Below are 15,776 nucleotides of genomic sequence, written 5' to 3'. Positions count from 1 at the left end.
GGAGTCTCCGCCTCCGTGGACTCCGATAACTCCCGGTCTTGCCCACGACTCTTAATTCTGATGAGGTCACAAGGAAACCGTGTTATTACAGAAATCAATCACACCCCCCCCCCCCCAGTACTTCAATCCTCAAAAATATACTTGAGGCTGAACAGGAAAGAACCTTTTGTGCTCGTATCACTTCCACATCCCCAACACACAAACGCACCAGAGGGCCAGCCGTCCAGGGCCCCAGCCCCTCCTTCCTCAGACCCAGGAGTCCGGACCCTCAACACCCCTCCTCTTGCACGAATCTAAGCACACGAATCCTGACGTTGCTACCAGACCCCAGCTAGACTTCACCTTTCCTTTGCCAAAGCAAAAAATCCTCCCCCAAACTGTCACCCTCGGATCCCCCTTCCCGCAGTCCGGCGTCCGGGCCCGCCCCCCCTCCGGTCCCTCCCACTTTTCCCAAACAAAGCTCCCGGGCAACTTTCTCCTTCGCAGCGCCCCGCCCGCCCTCGGCTCCCCAGCCCCAGGCCGGGAGGTAGGAAGGCGGCGGCGGGAGTCGGGGATCCTGCTTTGGGGTGTGTGAGTTGGGGTGGAAAGTTACGCGTTAGGAGTTGAGGTGTGTGGGGGACCTCTGAATTGCATGACGCCTTTATTTTATTGGGGGGGCTCGAGTTTGCGCTTCTGACCGAGTCTGAATGCGGGGCTGGAAGTTTCGCCGGAGTTGGGGTGTCTGCCGATGCGTCTAAGTTCGGGAGTGTGCGCCCGGGAGTGGGCGAGGGCAGGGAACTCTGCCGGGTATGTGTGGGGTGCGAGTGCCTGCGGCGGTGTCGGTTTGAAGCGAGAAAGGACCCTGTTGTGTGCTTCTGACCGAACTGATTTGTGTTTGTCATTTGTGGGCGCCTGGTCCTCCCCATGGAGAAAGGGGCCTCGAGGGTGGCAGAGGGCGGGCTACAGAGCTTTCTGGATCTTCAGGCTCCTCTCTTGGGAAGTTTGGGGCCTGGGGCGGGAAATGAGGGGGACCTTTCTTAGCCGGCTCCTCCGTCCCTTTGTCTGGCCACATGGGGGAGAGCTGGGCTGGGATTTTGGCCTATGGGGGTCCTGAACGCCGCAGCGCCATTGGACTCGGCCCGGGGTCTTTGTCTGCCTCGGCCAGGACTCCAGGGTCCTAGGGAGGAGGGGGATGGGAGCCTGGACTCTGGGGTCCTGGGAAAGCTGTGGAAGACGTGGAGCCGCCAGGGAGGCGGGATCTGACTGTATTGGAAAAAGTTTTCCCCCGTTCTCGGCCTCCGGAAAGTCACTGGGAACTAGTAGAGTTGGATCCGAGCCCACAGTGCAGGGGCTGGGAGGGGAGGGGCGGGGCCGGGGGCTTGAGGGGAGGTGTCCTCGCTGGCCGGCCCCTCCCCTGATGGGGGTTGTGGGAAACTGGGGGAGGGGATGCCTGGGCCCTTTGTTCTGGCTCTCCTGATGGCAGGGAGCCCCTGTCCCACTCTCCCCCCCAGTCTGTGGTTCTGTGGGTCTGTCCTGGTCTCCATTTGAGTTTCTGCCCTGAATCTCTGTCCCTCTTCCTTCTGGCTCTCCGTCCCCCACTCCCTCTGAGCCTCTGTCCACCACCCTCTGTGTCTCTGGCCCCCTCCCTCTGGGTCTCTGTGCCCCCACATTGGGTCTCTGTTCCCTTCTCTCTGGGACTCTGTCCTTTTCCGTCTCTCTGAGTCTCTGTCCCCCGCTCTCTGGATCCCTTCAGCCTTACTAGGGCCTGTGCCCCTTTTTTTCCAACAGCAGCTGCTGCTCACATCCTACCACCTGTTCTTGGGGTGGGACTAAGATCTCACTCACACACCCCTTCCTTACAACTAGGCCCTGACTCCTGTCTTCTTTAAACTAGTAATCCATACGCAAATGACTGGCCCTCATGGGCCCTGCACATTACTATGGGGTCTTCAAGACTTCATCACAACCCAGGCTCCACTGGAAATCCAGAGGAGAACACTCTTCACCCTAAGCTCCCCAGAAATCCAGCCCCTTCTCCAGGACCTAGAAGTCTCAGCCCCGAACCCCCTGCCCCCTGCCTCAGACACAGGAGTCTGGACTCCCAGCCCTCCAAGCTCTGAGGTCCTCCTGGGTGGGTCGGAGGAAACTTGCTGAGCTCTGTGTTCTTCCAGGCCCAGATGGGGGAACCCCGGGCTGGGGCCCCCCTGGACGATGGCAGTGCCTGGACAGGAAGTGAGGAAGGAAGTGAGGAGGGCACCGGTGGCAGTGAGGGGGCTGGGGGAGATGGTGGCCCAGATGCAGAGGGTGTCTGGAGTCCAGACATCGAGCAGAGCTTCCAGGAGGCCCTGGCCATCTACCCACCTTGTGGCCGGCGGAAAATCATCCTGTCTGATGAAGGCAAGATGTATGGTGAGTCTGCCCCTCTCCTTTGCCCTGGCCCCCATTGATTAATAAAAGATAATAAGTGATATTTATGAAGCTTTAAACACTGTTTGCATAAAAGCACTTCATATCCTCATGATGACTCAATAGGAGCTAGCATCCCATTTGCACAGATGAGGAAACTGAGGCCCAGAAGGGCTGCGTGATTTGCCTAAGGCCACAAAGCTAACATGTGGTCGAGCTGGGATTTGAACCCAGTCATAACTCTTTCTTCCATCTAGAGCTCAGCTTGCTGTGGACCTCTGGGAACTACTGCTTCTCTCTCCTTCCCTGGTGTCCCCTCTGTTGAGAAGTTCTGCTGAAGGCCTAACTCTGTTCCATCTTTGACTCTTCAGGTCGGAATGAACTGATTGCCCGCTACATCAAGCTGAGAACGGGGAAGACCCGGACTCGTAAACAGGTGTCAGGACTGACTTGTGGGCTTCTGTCCGGGAGGGGCTTGTCTTCTCAGGACTTTACCAGTATGGGCAGGTTCAGGTTCAAGGGGGATGTGGTTCGTGTGCTTTTGTCTGTCTTCTTGGCACCTCCATGAGTATACTCTGTGCCTGTTTGGTATAGGTCTCTTAGCAGTTGTGTTAGAACCAGAGCTAGAGAGACCAAAAGAGTCAAAGAGAGGATGGGGGAGGGAAAGGAGATTTACTGGGGGAAGATCAGAAGTGTTAGTGAGAAAAGTGTGGCCTTTATGCTCACATCTGTTTGCATACTATTGAGATAGCTGGCATATTATGTGTGTCATCTTCCCATGTTCTTGCAGTTCTGTGGGGTACCTGGGGGGAGGAAAGGGGTAGGGGACACAAGGGGCAAGTGACTCTGGCCTGAATCTATTTCTTTGTCACTCCCTCCAGGTCTCTAGTCACATCCAGGTCTTGGCCCGAAGGAAATCGAGGGAAATCCAGTCCAAGCTCAAGGTAGGGACCAAAACAGACATCCTGAGAGGGGGACAGGGACCCAGAGAGAGGGGACATAAATGCAGAGAGAGTAACAGAAATCCAGAGAAGGAGGGACAGAGGCTGGTATGTGTGTGTGTGGGTGGACAGAGACCAAGAAATGGGAACAGATTCACACAGAAAGGTGGACAGAATGGGGAAAGCACAGATCTAGTGTGAGGGGTTAGTGGCCCAGAAATGGGGGTGGATCGAGACCCTGGTTAGGGAAAGATCCATAGAGAGAGGGGTATAGAGATCTAACTCGGGACAGGTAAGAAGACTGGGGTGTTGGGCCTCTCCTCTGGCTCCTGCTGTCTTCCTCCTCCCTCTCCTCACCCCTCCTGCCCTCCTTTTGCTCTTCCTGGCGTCCTCCCCGCCTTTTCCCTCTTGTGCTGTGTGGGTCTCCTCTTGGTCTCCTCTGGTTCATCTTCCCATTTCCCTGTCCCCATGTGGCCTGCCTGTTCTTTCTGTGCCCAGATGTCTTCATTTCCTTTTGGAGTTTTTCGGATCCCTTTTCTTTCCTTCATCTGGATTCCCTGTTCTCTCTTGGCCGCAGACCCCTCCGAGTATGGAGTCTTTTCTGCCTCTTTCTTTGGATTTGGGGACCATCACTCCTGTTCCTTTTTTGTACCCAGACGCCTCCCCTTCCTTTCTCTCTAGGTCTAAACATCTTTCCTTCCGGTCTTTCTTTTTTAAAAATATGTTTTTATTGATTTTAGAGAGAGAGGAAGGGAGAGAGAGAGAAACATCAATGAGAGAAACATTGGTCAATTGCCTCCCGAACACATCCCAATCGGGGGTTGAACCCACAACCTGGTCATGTGCTCTGACCAGGAATCGAACTGGCGACCTTTTGGTGCATGGGACAATACTCAACCAACTGAACCACACTGACCAGAGCTCTCTTAGTCTTTTGTGGAGTTCACTGTTCCCCTCTGTCCTATCTCAGCTAGGAAATGTTCACTGCCTATTCCCTTTGGGTTTGAAATTCTCATTTCCTGTTGCCTGCATATCAGGAAACCTTCACTTCCAGCTCTTCATTGACCTAGAAACACTCATTACTGTCTTTCATTCTAGGCATTGGGAACCTCTTCCCCGCTCTAGGCCTGGCCCCCTCTGTTCCATATTCATCCTTCATTTCACTTTCCGCTCATTGCTCAGCTCAGGGTGGCAGGCTGTAGGGAAGGAAGGTAGGGTGTCCAGGCCTCACTTCCTAAATCATGTTTTCTTTCCTTCTTTGGCACCCTTCCCCACTCCCATGGGCAGGCCCTGAATGTGGTAAGTCCCTCTGCCCATCCTCCCACCCACTCCCTTACTCCAGACATTCCTGAGGAAGGCAGGAGGGGCAGGGGGCAGTAGTGAGAGAGATTTGGACCCTCCCTCAACCCTTTGCCTGGACCCCCCATCTGTGCATCTCCCGATGCTTACCCTGCCCTGTCATTGTCCCCACCCTTGCTGTGTCCACTGTAACTCCCCATTAACATGGACCTTCAACTCTTCCTCCAGGACCAGGTTTCCAAGGATAAGGCTTTCCAGACCATGGCCACCATGTCCTCGGCCCAGCTCATCTCAGCACCTTCTCTGCAGGCCAAACTGGGTCCCGCTGGTCCTCAGGTGGCCTGGGTTGGGGACTGTGAGGTTCAGGGCTGGAGGGTGGGGTGTGTGGTTTCAACAGTGGACTAACGGTCTGACCCCCCTTTGTCTCATCTCCAGGCCTCTGAGCTTTTCCAGTTTTGGTCAGGGGGCTCTGGGACCCCCTGGAATGTTCCAGAGTGAGTATTTTCTGTCCCGCCTCAGCACCCATCCCCCACCTCCACTCTCTCCCACAGCTCTTTCTTACCCCATCTCCCAGTTCCCACCACCCTGTGAACATAGATTCTGGAGCCAGGGTATCTGGATTTGAATCCCAGGCAGGAGGGTGGGGTGATGGTCTGAAGAAGACGACTAGGTCTGAGATGGGATAGTGAGGAGGGGACAGGGGAGAGAGTCAGGAGGAGGAGAGATGGTGTTGGGGCTTGATGGGCTGGGAAGGAGGGAGGAGGCAGAGAGAGTGCCTGGGGTCTGGCTTGGTGACTGGGCTTGGGGGGACTATCCAGAGATGTGCAGCCTGGGGAAGGAGCGGGTTTGGGGAAAAAATGAGCTCAGCATGGGACTTGATGAATGTGAGAGGTATGAAGGATGCCTAGTCAGATTGGCTGGGCCCCAGAGACTCATGGGAAAGGCAGTTGTAGGTCCAGAAGTAACCAGGAGGGTTGAATGGAGCTCCAGAGTCTCACGGGAAAGGCAATTGTTGGTCCAGAGGCCCCCACCAGGGATGAGGGAGCCCCAGAAGCTCATGGGAAAGCTCGTTCTTATCCCATAGAGGTGGTTCTTGGGCATGAACAGGTGTTCTCTCAGAATTAGAAGGCAGACAATGGGCCTCAGAGGTAAATGGGAGTGTTCTTTATAGCTCCGAGAGAGCCCTGAGGGTGAGGATATGTTTCTAGCCCAGAAAAATAGAAATAGGCCCCAGAGGCACCTGGGAATTACACTTTTCAGCCCAGAAAGGAGTCATTGGGTCTAGGCTGGGTGTTGGTAGGGCAATGTGACCTCAGGACGGTGAGGCAGGGGTGTTGAAGGTGCTGCCAGAGAAAGAGTAAAGTGACAGGCTGTGGGATCCAGGCTGGGAGAGAAAGTTTGCTGGGGCGTGTTGCTGGATGGGGACACACGAAGGATCTGAACAAGTCCCCAGAGCTAAAGGGAGGAGGCTGATCTGGAAGGGTGGGTGGTTCAGCAGGTGCCACACTGGTTTCTGGGGTTCTAATTTTTATGGAGCTGATAGTCAAATTGGGGAAACTCATGTTAATTAAATCATGTGCATAAACACAAAATTGAAGAGTGTGCGTGATGTGGTGTGAATACCTGCAACAGGTTCTGGGGTGAGGGAGAGAGTTCTGGGGGGTTTCTCTGAGGAGGTAATGTTGGAGGCTGACTAGGACTTCACCAGATGAAGACTAGGAGTGGGAACATTTTAGGCAGAGAAAGCAGCATGTGCCAAGGCCCCAAGGTAGGAAAGTTTGGTAAATTTCAGGAACTGAGAGAAAGCCAGTATTGAGCCATTGGTCAGTCAGTCAAATGTTTACTGAGCAGCTATTAAGTGCCTGTTACTCTGCTTGGATTGGGGACATAGCATTGAACAAGTTAGAATTCCTGTCTTCATGGAGCTTATATATTTGGAGAGGGGAAGAGACAAACAATAAACATATAAACAAGTAAATAAGCATTAATAAGAAAGGGATAAATGTGGGAAATAAAGCAGGGTGTATTTGCTTTATTTAAACAGGAGTCAGGAAGGCTTCTGAGGAGGTGACATTTGGGCAGTGGCCTGATGACAAGAAATGAAATCAGTGGGTAGGGTACTGGTCATGTGGTTTGGAGTTTAGATTTCAGAATTTGGATGGAAAGTCAGGGCCCTTGGGAGTCAAAGTCTGAAAGTCCCTGGAGCTTGTGTCTTTCTGATCTTGATCTTTGGATCCTTGACCTCTTATTGACCTCTGACCTCATCATGTCCCCTTGACCTCTGACCTCTCAGTCTCCTTACCACCATCTCCTGGGATACCCATAGGTCTTTGGCCTCTAGTGCTATGCTATCAGATAGTACAGTCACTAGCCACATGTGGTTATTGAAATTTAAGTTAATTCAAATGAAATGTAATTAAAAATTCAGTTTCTCAGGTACCTGAGCCATATTGCTGCTCAGTAGTGTGTGGTGAGTAGACACACGTGGTCAGTAGCTACGGTGTTGGATGGCACAGGTATAGACATTTTCATCACAGAAAGTTCTATGGACATACTGCTTTGGATTCTGTTGTGCTGCCTCCTAACCCCAAAGTTTGGCCTAGTATCCCATTTCTGGGCTGCTGGTCATTTTCTCCCTACCCTCCTAACCTTTCAGCCTCCTTTTTCTCAAAATTTCCTATTCTCCCCACCTCTTGAGACCCCATTTCTGTTCTCTTTCTGCCATTTTGTGAGCTGTACCAAACTATCATTGAGACTCCAGGCTTTGTGGTTGGGACTTACCTGGTTTGAGTCCAGGCTCCACTGTGCCCAGCTGAGTGACTGCATGGGTCAGGTGACCCCCGTGTGCCTCAGGTTTCTCCTGTGCAAGTGAGAAGAGCAGTTATCACACCTACCTCATAGGCTGGGAGGCTTCAGTTAAAATGTGCACATAATGTGCCAGCACACGGTCCAGCTTGTCCTGTTCCTTCAGTAAACAGTAGCTGGTATGATTAGCATCTTTCCACCTGCTCACCCTCAGCTTCCTTTCTCCCTCAGTGTGAAGCCATTCTCGCAGACACCGTTCTCCTTGTCACTGACTCCCCCATCTACTGACCTCCCAGGTAAGAGTCTGCTCTCCACCCTCCTTCATCTCCTGTCCCTTTCATCAACCCTAAGTGCCTTTCCTTCAACCTTTCATTAATCAGGGTCACATTCCTACTGAGGTCCAGCTTGGAGGCAGTGTGTGTGGGGGTAGGGAGGGATGAGTGACAGAATTTATAGTGGTTAAGAGCATGGCACCTATAGCCAGACACTGGGTTTGTGTTCTGCCACTTGCTAGCCTAAAGGACATTGGGAGGTGTATTAGTCAGGATTCTTTCAGCTGCAAGTAACAGAAACCCAAGTCAAGCTAGATGACAAAAACAGCAACAACAAACAGAAAACCCCTCCAGAATGTATTGGTTCAGGTAACTGATATTTCAAGTATTATGGCTTCAGGTATGACTGGATCCAGGGGCTCAAATGGTAGCATTAGGACTTACTTGGTTCTGCCTTCCTCTGGTGACTTCATTCTTCTGCCCATCTGATAGCAAAGATGGCTTCCAGAAATCCATGCTGATGTGGTCCTACAAACTCACATTGAAGAAAAATTACACTTAGGTTCCACAGATTCATCAGTTAGGAATCCTCTTGGCTGCAAGTAACAATACCCAAATTAATAGTGCCATAAATTAAAAGGCTTTAATGATTCCACATAACAAAAAGTTTGAAGGTGGGCTACTAATGTGCTGACTCAGCAGCTCAGCAATATCAGGACTAGCATCTCTATAGCATCCCTTGGACTCTGTCTTACTGTCCCTAAGATGGCTGTTGTGACTCCAGGCATCATGTCCCAAGCAGGACTTGACCAGAACCAAAAGCTTTCTCCTCCCAAAGTTCTGTCTTTTTCATTCAGGAAGAAACTCCTTCCCAGAAGCCCCCGAGCAGATTTCCCCTAACGTCTCATTGGCCAGAACTGTGTCACATGGCCACCTCTAGCTGCAAGGGAGGCTGGGAAAGTGAGTATTTAGCTTTTTCAGCTTCTAAGTGGAGGCAGGCAAGAGAGAACAGTGCTTTATATAGTCCATAAATGTTAGCAATTTTTATTGTTTGTTTTTCTCTTTCTAGGGTACGAGCCCCCCCAAGCCCTCTCACCCCCTGCCCTGCCCCCACCTGCTCCGTCACCCCCAGCCTGGCAGGCTCGGGCCCTCGGCACTGCCCGGTTACAGCTGGTGGAATTCTCGGCCTTTGTGGAACCCCCGGATGCAGTAGACTCTGTGAGTGCAATTTTGGGATAGTCACTGTGGGTGTTTTGGAATGTAGAGGATTAGAGGAAGGGGAAGCATAAAGTAGTGGTTCTCAAACTTTAGCAAGTATCAGAATAACATCGAGGGCTTATTAAAACTCAGATTGCTGAGCTCTGCCCTCAGAATATTTGATTCAGTAGGCTTGGTCTGGGGCCTGAGAATTTGCATTTCTAAAAAGCTCCCAGGTGATGTTGATGCTGCTGGTCGCGAGACTACACTTTGACAACTCTTAGCATAAAGGAATTGGAAGTTCATGAGGCCATGGGTTGGGAAGATCAGAGAAACTCTCTAGGACATCATTTATTCATTCATCAAACACTTCTGAGTGCCTACTGCACACCAGGCTTTGTGGTGGATACTAGGAACTTGGGAAAGGAAAACTCGTTTCTAGGCTTGAGCTTTTGCTGGGCTGGGAAGGAGACAGATGCCATATTAGTCAGGGTGGGCTAACTGTTAGAAGAAACAACCCTAGCACCCAGGGACTGAACATCATAAAAGTTTCTCACTCATGTAACATTTCCGTGTGTGTGTTCAACAGGAGCCTTTCACACAGTGATTTGGGGAATCCAGGCCTCTTCCATTTTGTGGGTCTGACATTTTCTAGGGCTGCTGAATTCTCTGCATCTGGCTGGCAGATGGTGGAAGGGAGAGAGTGAGGAGGTTTTATGGGTCTGGCTTGGAAGTGGCAACTATCAGGTCTGCTCATGTCCCATTGGCCAGAACTTAGTCATGTGATCAAATGTAACTGCAGAGGAGTCTGGGAAATGCAGTTTAGCTGTGAAAAGAAACGAGGGTTTGAAAACATAGTCTCTGCCACAGCCACATAAACAGCAATTACTGTATATAGTGGTCTTGATAGAATCCGAGTCAGATCAGGTTAAAACCCTCCCATCTTACTAGGAACAAAAGCTAAAGTCCTTTTAGTTGCCCACAAAGTTCTGCATGATCTCACCCCATTCTCGCTCTGCCCTTATCTCCTGCACTCTCACCCTTGTTTGTTCAACTCTGGCCGCACTGGCCTCCATGCCCTTTCTCAGACATGCCAGGCCTACTCCTTCTTCAGGGCCTTTGCACCTGCTGTTCCTGCTGCCTGGAATATGCTTTCCCCAGATACCCTACTCTATCCCTCTATTCATTCAGGCCCCTGATTATCTTCCCAAACCGCCTTATGGAAAATGCTAGCTGCCATCACTCTCCACTGTCTTATTATGCTTTATTAGGATTTTTTCATAGCATACATTACTCTCTGAAATTTATATTATCTGAAGATGATTTAAATTTTTTTCTCTCTCTGCCAGTAGACTGTGAGCTCCATGAGGTCAGGGACTTTACCTTGTAGCCCTGGGACCCAGAACAGTGCCTCTACACTGTAGATTCTTGATAGTTTCCCCAATGGGGGAAACTAAAGTTTTTATGGGTGTACAGAGAAGTAATTCTGCCTGGAGAGTCAGTGAAGGCTTCCCTGAGATGACAACATTTGAGTTGGGCTTTGAGGGTTACATAGGAGTTTGCCATGTGCAGAACAGGATGTTTCATATACAGAGATGGAAACAATCAAATATGGTGGGAAACTGGTGAGGCTGTGGATAGATGCTGGTTCTAGAGGAGCTGGCATTGCCATGCTGAGGGACCCAGATTTTCTCCTGGTGATGGTAGAGAGATCCCATCTGTTTGTGATCAGTGGAGGCTACCAGAAAGAGGCATATTTGGATGATCTGGAAAGATGGAGGAGGATTTGTATCAGAAGAAAAGATGGGGAAGATTTCAGGATATGGACAAGTGATAAGAACGGGAACAGAGAGGAAGTCTTGGTGTGGGCTATGTGGATTCTCACCCATCCATCCATTTATCCATCCATTGATGGAACATTTATGAACAGCTATTCAAAAATGGCCAGGTTGAGGGGTTGGGTCTTTGTCCTGGGGGCACTGGGGAGCCATGGGAAGATTATAAGCAGGGAAGGTTGAGAGTCAGCTCTGGAGCTATATGAGTGATGAACTGGGGAGGAGAGATTGGGGTCTGGGAGGCCAGGCAGGAGGCTGGGGTGAAAATGGGAGAGGACAGGGCTGTAAGGATGGAGAGCAGGGGACAGGGCAGAGAGTTGGGCAGTAGGGACAGGGCTTAGGGACTGAGGTACTGTGGGAATGAAGGGACAGAGGAGAGTGGGGACAGTGCCTGGGAGTTGGGCCCAGTGTCTGGGTGGACAGGGTGGGACAGCTAGCAGGAGGAGCTCTGGGGGTGGTGACAGGGGTGTGACATTGGCTTGGGCAGTGAGGGCTGGAGATCCAGCCCATCTCCCGCTCCTCACCTATGAATGTTCCTCCCCAGTACCAGAGGCACCTGTTTGTACACATCAGCCAGCACTGCCCCAGTCCTGGAGCACCCCCCCTCGAGAGTGTGGATGTCCGACAGATCTATGACAAATTCCCTGAGAAAAAGGGTGGTCTGCGGGAGCTGTATGATCGTGGCCCCCCCCACGCTTTCTTCCTGGTCAAGTTCTGGGTGAGTTCTGCAACCAAAAACAAAAGTGCTCATAAATCACATGGCCTCCCAGCTAAGGCCTCTGGCCCTACCAGGTCAGCCTGGGCCTTACCATTCTTTTAGTTCAGAGTATCAGCCCCCTTTGCAACAAGGAGCTCCAAGGAGTTTTGCCCCCAGGAAGGGATGCATGGGACCAGTGCAGGCCTAGGGATAGGACTTGGACCTCCCCAGATCCCACTAGATTTTGCCACACCCAGTCCTGTGACTGATATGGCCCTTGGGATTGGGTTGTGTTGTTTCAGACTTCCCTACATCCCACCTGACCACACCAAGCCTTGTTGCTAAGGAATGTCCTGGAGTATTTGGCCTCTAAAGAGGGGATGCTACATTCCACCAGACCCTATTGTTAGAGAATGTCCGGCCTTGAGGGTTGCCATTGAAGGAGCTGGGGAGTGGCTTTGTAAAGTCCTGTCTTTATTGAACAATCACTTATTGAGCACTTACTAGATACAAGGCCCTATGCCAGGTGCTATATATATAACTGTGAATAAGGGTCCATTTGTGTCTTTCTTAGGCTTATTTGGTTTGGTGTCCAGTACAATGGCTGATGCTATAGAGGTTCAATAAATGTGAATGTTTAAGGGGTGTTAACCCTTGTGGTAACCAGGGCAGTGGAGGGATCTAGTCTCTGAGAAGGAAGCCTACTTAAGGGCCTGAAGTTTGCTGGCCTTGCTGGACCCATAGCTACTGCTCTTATAAAGGGTTCTAATGTGTGAAGTCAAGGCCCAGAATGGCTCTGGGATGTGCTGCTGAGGTCTTAGGCATTGTCAGGACTTAAGACAGGCCTCACCAGGTCCCAGGTCTGGAGAGCGACCCTTAGGAGCCCAGCATCTGAAGGGACACAGGGGAGTGGCTGGAGATGCCTTCAATTTTTGTCTGGCTTCACAAGGCCCTGTTGCCAGGGTGATGGATGGAGTCAGGCCTCTGAGGAGAGATCTAATCACCCTGGAGAGTGACCTAGTCAAGTTAGTAATTAGAAAGATGAAGAGGTGTGCCTCCCAGGAAGGTGACCAAGGGGCTCCGGCCAAAGGTGATATGAGGTCTTAGGCTTCATTAGACCCCACCTGGCATAATGGATTGTCTGCTCATTTGGACTCTGGGTTAATGGAGGGGTCTGACCTCTGAGAATCGGCTGAAAGGGCCCGGAAGAGTGTTCTGAAGAGGAGTCAGGGTCCCCTAAGCCCCGTCAGGCCCCGTTGCTAGGCAATAGCCCCTTGCCTTAGCAACCAGCGTTGGGAAGGACTCTGAGGTAGAACCTCTGGTTGCTAGGGAGTAACTGCCTCCTTAGTAACTAAGCCCTTGGAAGGGGCTAAACTTTTTAAAAAAAATATTTAGAGGAAGGGAGAGGGGGAAAGAGTAACATCAATCAGTTGCCTCCTGTACACACCCCAACTTGGGATCGAACCCAAAACCTGGTTATGTGCCCTCACCGGGAACCAAACTGGCAACCTTTTGGTGCACAGGACAACGCCCAACCAACTGAGCCACACAGGCTAGGGCAAGGGGCTGAACTCAGGAGCAAAAAGTGGAATTCCAGGTCTCCTTTGGTGGAGGGCTTACTAGGGAGAGAGGTTCAGAATCATTTGGGGACTCCTACTTCTGTAGCACTGATGGAAGGCTGGGTCTTCTCCAGAAACCCACCCTTGGGGGGGAGGGGGACTTTGAACGCTGAGGAAGAGAGGTGGGCAACTACAGGGGCAAATGGGAGAAATTAGGCCATAGGGCAGAACTCCCATGTTAGAAGAGTCCCCACCACTTATAAGGGACATCCCCTCCAAATTACCTGTGTCTCCCCATCCCCCAGGCGGACCTGAACTGGGGCCCGAGTGGTGAGGAGGTGGGGGCCGGCGGCAGCAGTGGTGGCTTCTATGGCGTGAGCAGCCAGTACGAGAGCCTGGAGCACATGACCCTCACCTGTTCCTCCAAGGTCTGCTCCTTTGGCAAGCAGGTGGTGGAGAAAGTGGAGGTGAGGCCAGAGGTGTGGAGCTCTGGGCCATTGAGCGTCCAGGCACCTGCTGATTTGGGGGTGTAGAGTAAATGGACCAGGAGCCAGGACAGCTCAGGCATTGGGGGAGTCTTCATGGCAGGGTGCGGGTGTCCTAGCCTCTTTGGGGGTTTAATGTGTAAGCTTAGAGCTAATATGGAGTTCTAAAGTCATAGTCACATATAGGGGTCACTTTGAGGGTTCAAAGGTAACATGTGGGACAGAGATTTAGTGACTAAGATTCAAAAGGTTCTTGTGAATCTAGAAGAGTTCAGGGGTCACAGTTGGGCTGCTGAGGACTTGTGGGGTCTAAAGTTCAGAGGTCACAGAGTTTGGAGATCTGATTAAAGGGCCTTTGGAGGATTTGAGGGTATCGGAGGTCAGAGGAGCTCGGAGGTCATTGAGGGTTCAGAGCCCAGCTTTGAGGGGCTATGGGGAGTGTCTCTAGTTTTCAGGCTCAGTGATCCTGAGTTGGACACCCAAGGGTTCAGGCTCCCGTCTCTGGTGACTGCGGATGGGGCAGTGGAAGAGGGAGGATGGTAGTCAAGAGTGAGTGTGGCAGTTGAGAGGCACAGAGTGAGGCTGGGTTCCTGGGGTGACCCCTGTGTGTCTCAGTCACTGTCCTCCCCACTCCCTACCCCCTGGTTCAGACGGAGCGCGCCCAGCTAGAGGACGGGAGGTTCGTGTACCGCCTGCTGCGCTCACCCATGTGTGAGTACCTGGTGAATTTCTTGCACAAGCTGCGGCAGCTGCCTGAGCGCTACATGATGAACAGTGTCCTGGAGAACTTCACCATCCTCCAGGTGACGCACTGGGGCTGCGCTGCAGCAGAAGTCCAGATGGGAGGGGAGTGCCCATCACAAACCCTCAGCCCCAGGGACCCTTTCACCTGGGGAACTGGCACAGTGGGGGCCCTGCAGTGGACCCTTGGCTTAGGTGACCCCTTTCCCAGGGAACTGATGTGGTGGAGACTCCATAGCATTCTCATGAGGGGATTCCCCTTCATTGGGGATACTGACCTGGAAGGACTCACAGTGGGTTCTTAGCTAAGGGGACCCCCTTTACAGGATCCTAACCTTAGTCCAGGAAACATGATATGGTGGGATCCCTTGACCCAGTAACACATGATACACTGCCTGATGTGAGGCCATTCAAACGAGGAACCTGGCATGTTGGGCATCCCCTCTCCCTGGGAAGTGTGACATGGTGGGAACCCCTTTCCTGGGTACCCCATGATAACTGAGGGAGGGCACAGTGGTCCCTTCTCTCCCTTCCAAGCATAAACCTCTTCTCCTGGCCTCCTTGGCAGGTGGTGACAAATCGAGACACCCAGGAGCTGCTGCTCTGCACTGCTTACGTCTTTGAAGTCTCCACCAGTGAGAGGGGGGCCCAGCACCACATTTATCGCCTGGTCAGGGACTGAAGGGGGACCCAAAAAGTGGCTCACCCCCAGAATACCCTCCTCCCAGGAAGGACCTCCAGCTTTCCTCAGGCTTATTTGGAGAGGGGGCTGCTCCCTGTTAAGAGGGGACCTTGAAAGCTGGGTGGTGAGTTGAATGGGCTGTGACTGAGAGGAAAAGATGGATGGATTCTGATATTGGGACCTCACAGGGGTCTGTGAAAGGACAGATCACTCCAGGGCATCGGGGGCTGGGGACCGGAGTAGCCCTGAGGGTATAGCATGGTCTCTGTCTCTAACAGGGGCCCTCCCCACTCTGTTCTGGGTGTTTGGGAGGGCCCTAGTTACATATTGGCTTGCCCTTCTCTTTGTTTTTCAACCTCCCCTTTTCCCAATCTGCCTCTCCTTACCACCTCCACCCTGTGATACTGATATCAAATATTGAAGGTTAACCCTTTCTGTGCAGGGCCAGGTGGGCCCTGGAAATATTTTTTTTAATATAACAAGAGATATTTATAAGTGGGTGTTAGGGTCGTGACTTTTTTCTCAGCTGAGCAAGCAGTGGGGTGAGGCTTTTTAATGTTATCCCCTCTTCTACATGAGCCACGGGCTAGACTGTATTGTTTGCCACCCCCACCCCTGCACCCCCCCCCCCGCCCCAAAATTGTGTTGGTTTGTGTTTTGACAGAGGATAAAGCTATTTTACCAAAACACAGGGGATTTATTTGGGGTTTGGGTGAAAAATAATCTGTGGGAAGTGGTAGGGTGACAGATGAGTCAACGAAAGGAGGTATCTTTGGGGACAGGAAGTTAGTGGCGGGAAGCCCCAAGTCCCACGAGAGAGGTGACAGCAGTGGGGCAGGCAGACACTTGGGTCCCTGGGGGGAATGAGGAGGCAGAGG

General features: G+C 51.9%; 1 protein-coding gene across 3 annotated transcripts; it reads left to right on the top strand.

The window, feature by feature from the left end:
- Positions 1-448: 448 nt before the first annotated feature.
- On the top strand, positions 449-15,393 carry TEAD2 (TEA domain transcription factor 2). Of its 3 annotated transcripts, none has more exons than XM_087826827.1 (12): positions 449-526; positions 2,151-2,388; positions 2,757-2,821; positions 3,267-3,329; positions 4,854-4,961; positions 5,061-5,119; positions 7,662-7,726; positions 8,772-8,920; positions 11,279-11,452; positions 13,296-13,457; positions 14,126-14,278; positions 14,785-15,393. In XM_087826827.1, exons 2-12 carry the CDS (start codon positions 2,157-2,159, stop codon positions 14,896-14,898), a joined length of 1,344 nt encoding a protein of 447 aa, XP_087682953.1. In that variant the 5' UTR covers positions 449-526; positions 2,151-2,156; the 3' UTR covers positions 14,899-15,393. The 3 variants fall into 3 exon arrangements, with proteins under 3 accessions (XP_087682953.1, XP_087682955.1, XP_087682954.1); XM_087826829.1 differs by lacking the exon at positions 449-526 and adding an exon at positions 587-607; XM_087826828.1 differs by lacking the exons at positions 449-526; positions 2,151-2,388; positions 2,757-2,821; positions 3,267-3,329 and adding an exon at positions 3,721-4,625.
- The last annotated feature ends 383 nt before the right edge of the window (positions 15,394-15,776 follow it).

Source organism: Miniopterus natalensis, chromosome 18 (assembly GCF_054644295.1).
Source record: "Miniopterus natalensis isolate mMinNat1 chromosome 18, mMinNat1.hap1, whole genome shotgun sequence".
NCBI classification, from domain to species: domain Eukaryota; kingdom Metazoa; phylum Chordata; class Mammalia; order Chiroptera; family Miniopteridae; genus Miniopterus; species Miniopterus natalensis.
Note: the sequence above shows the minus strand (reverse complement) of the source record. Positions and strands in the feature narration are given on the sequence as shown.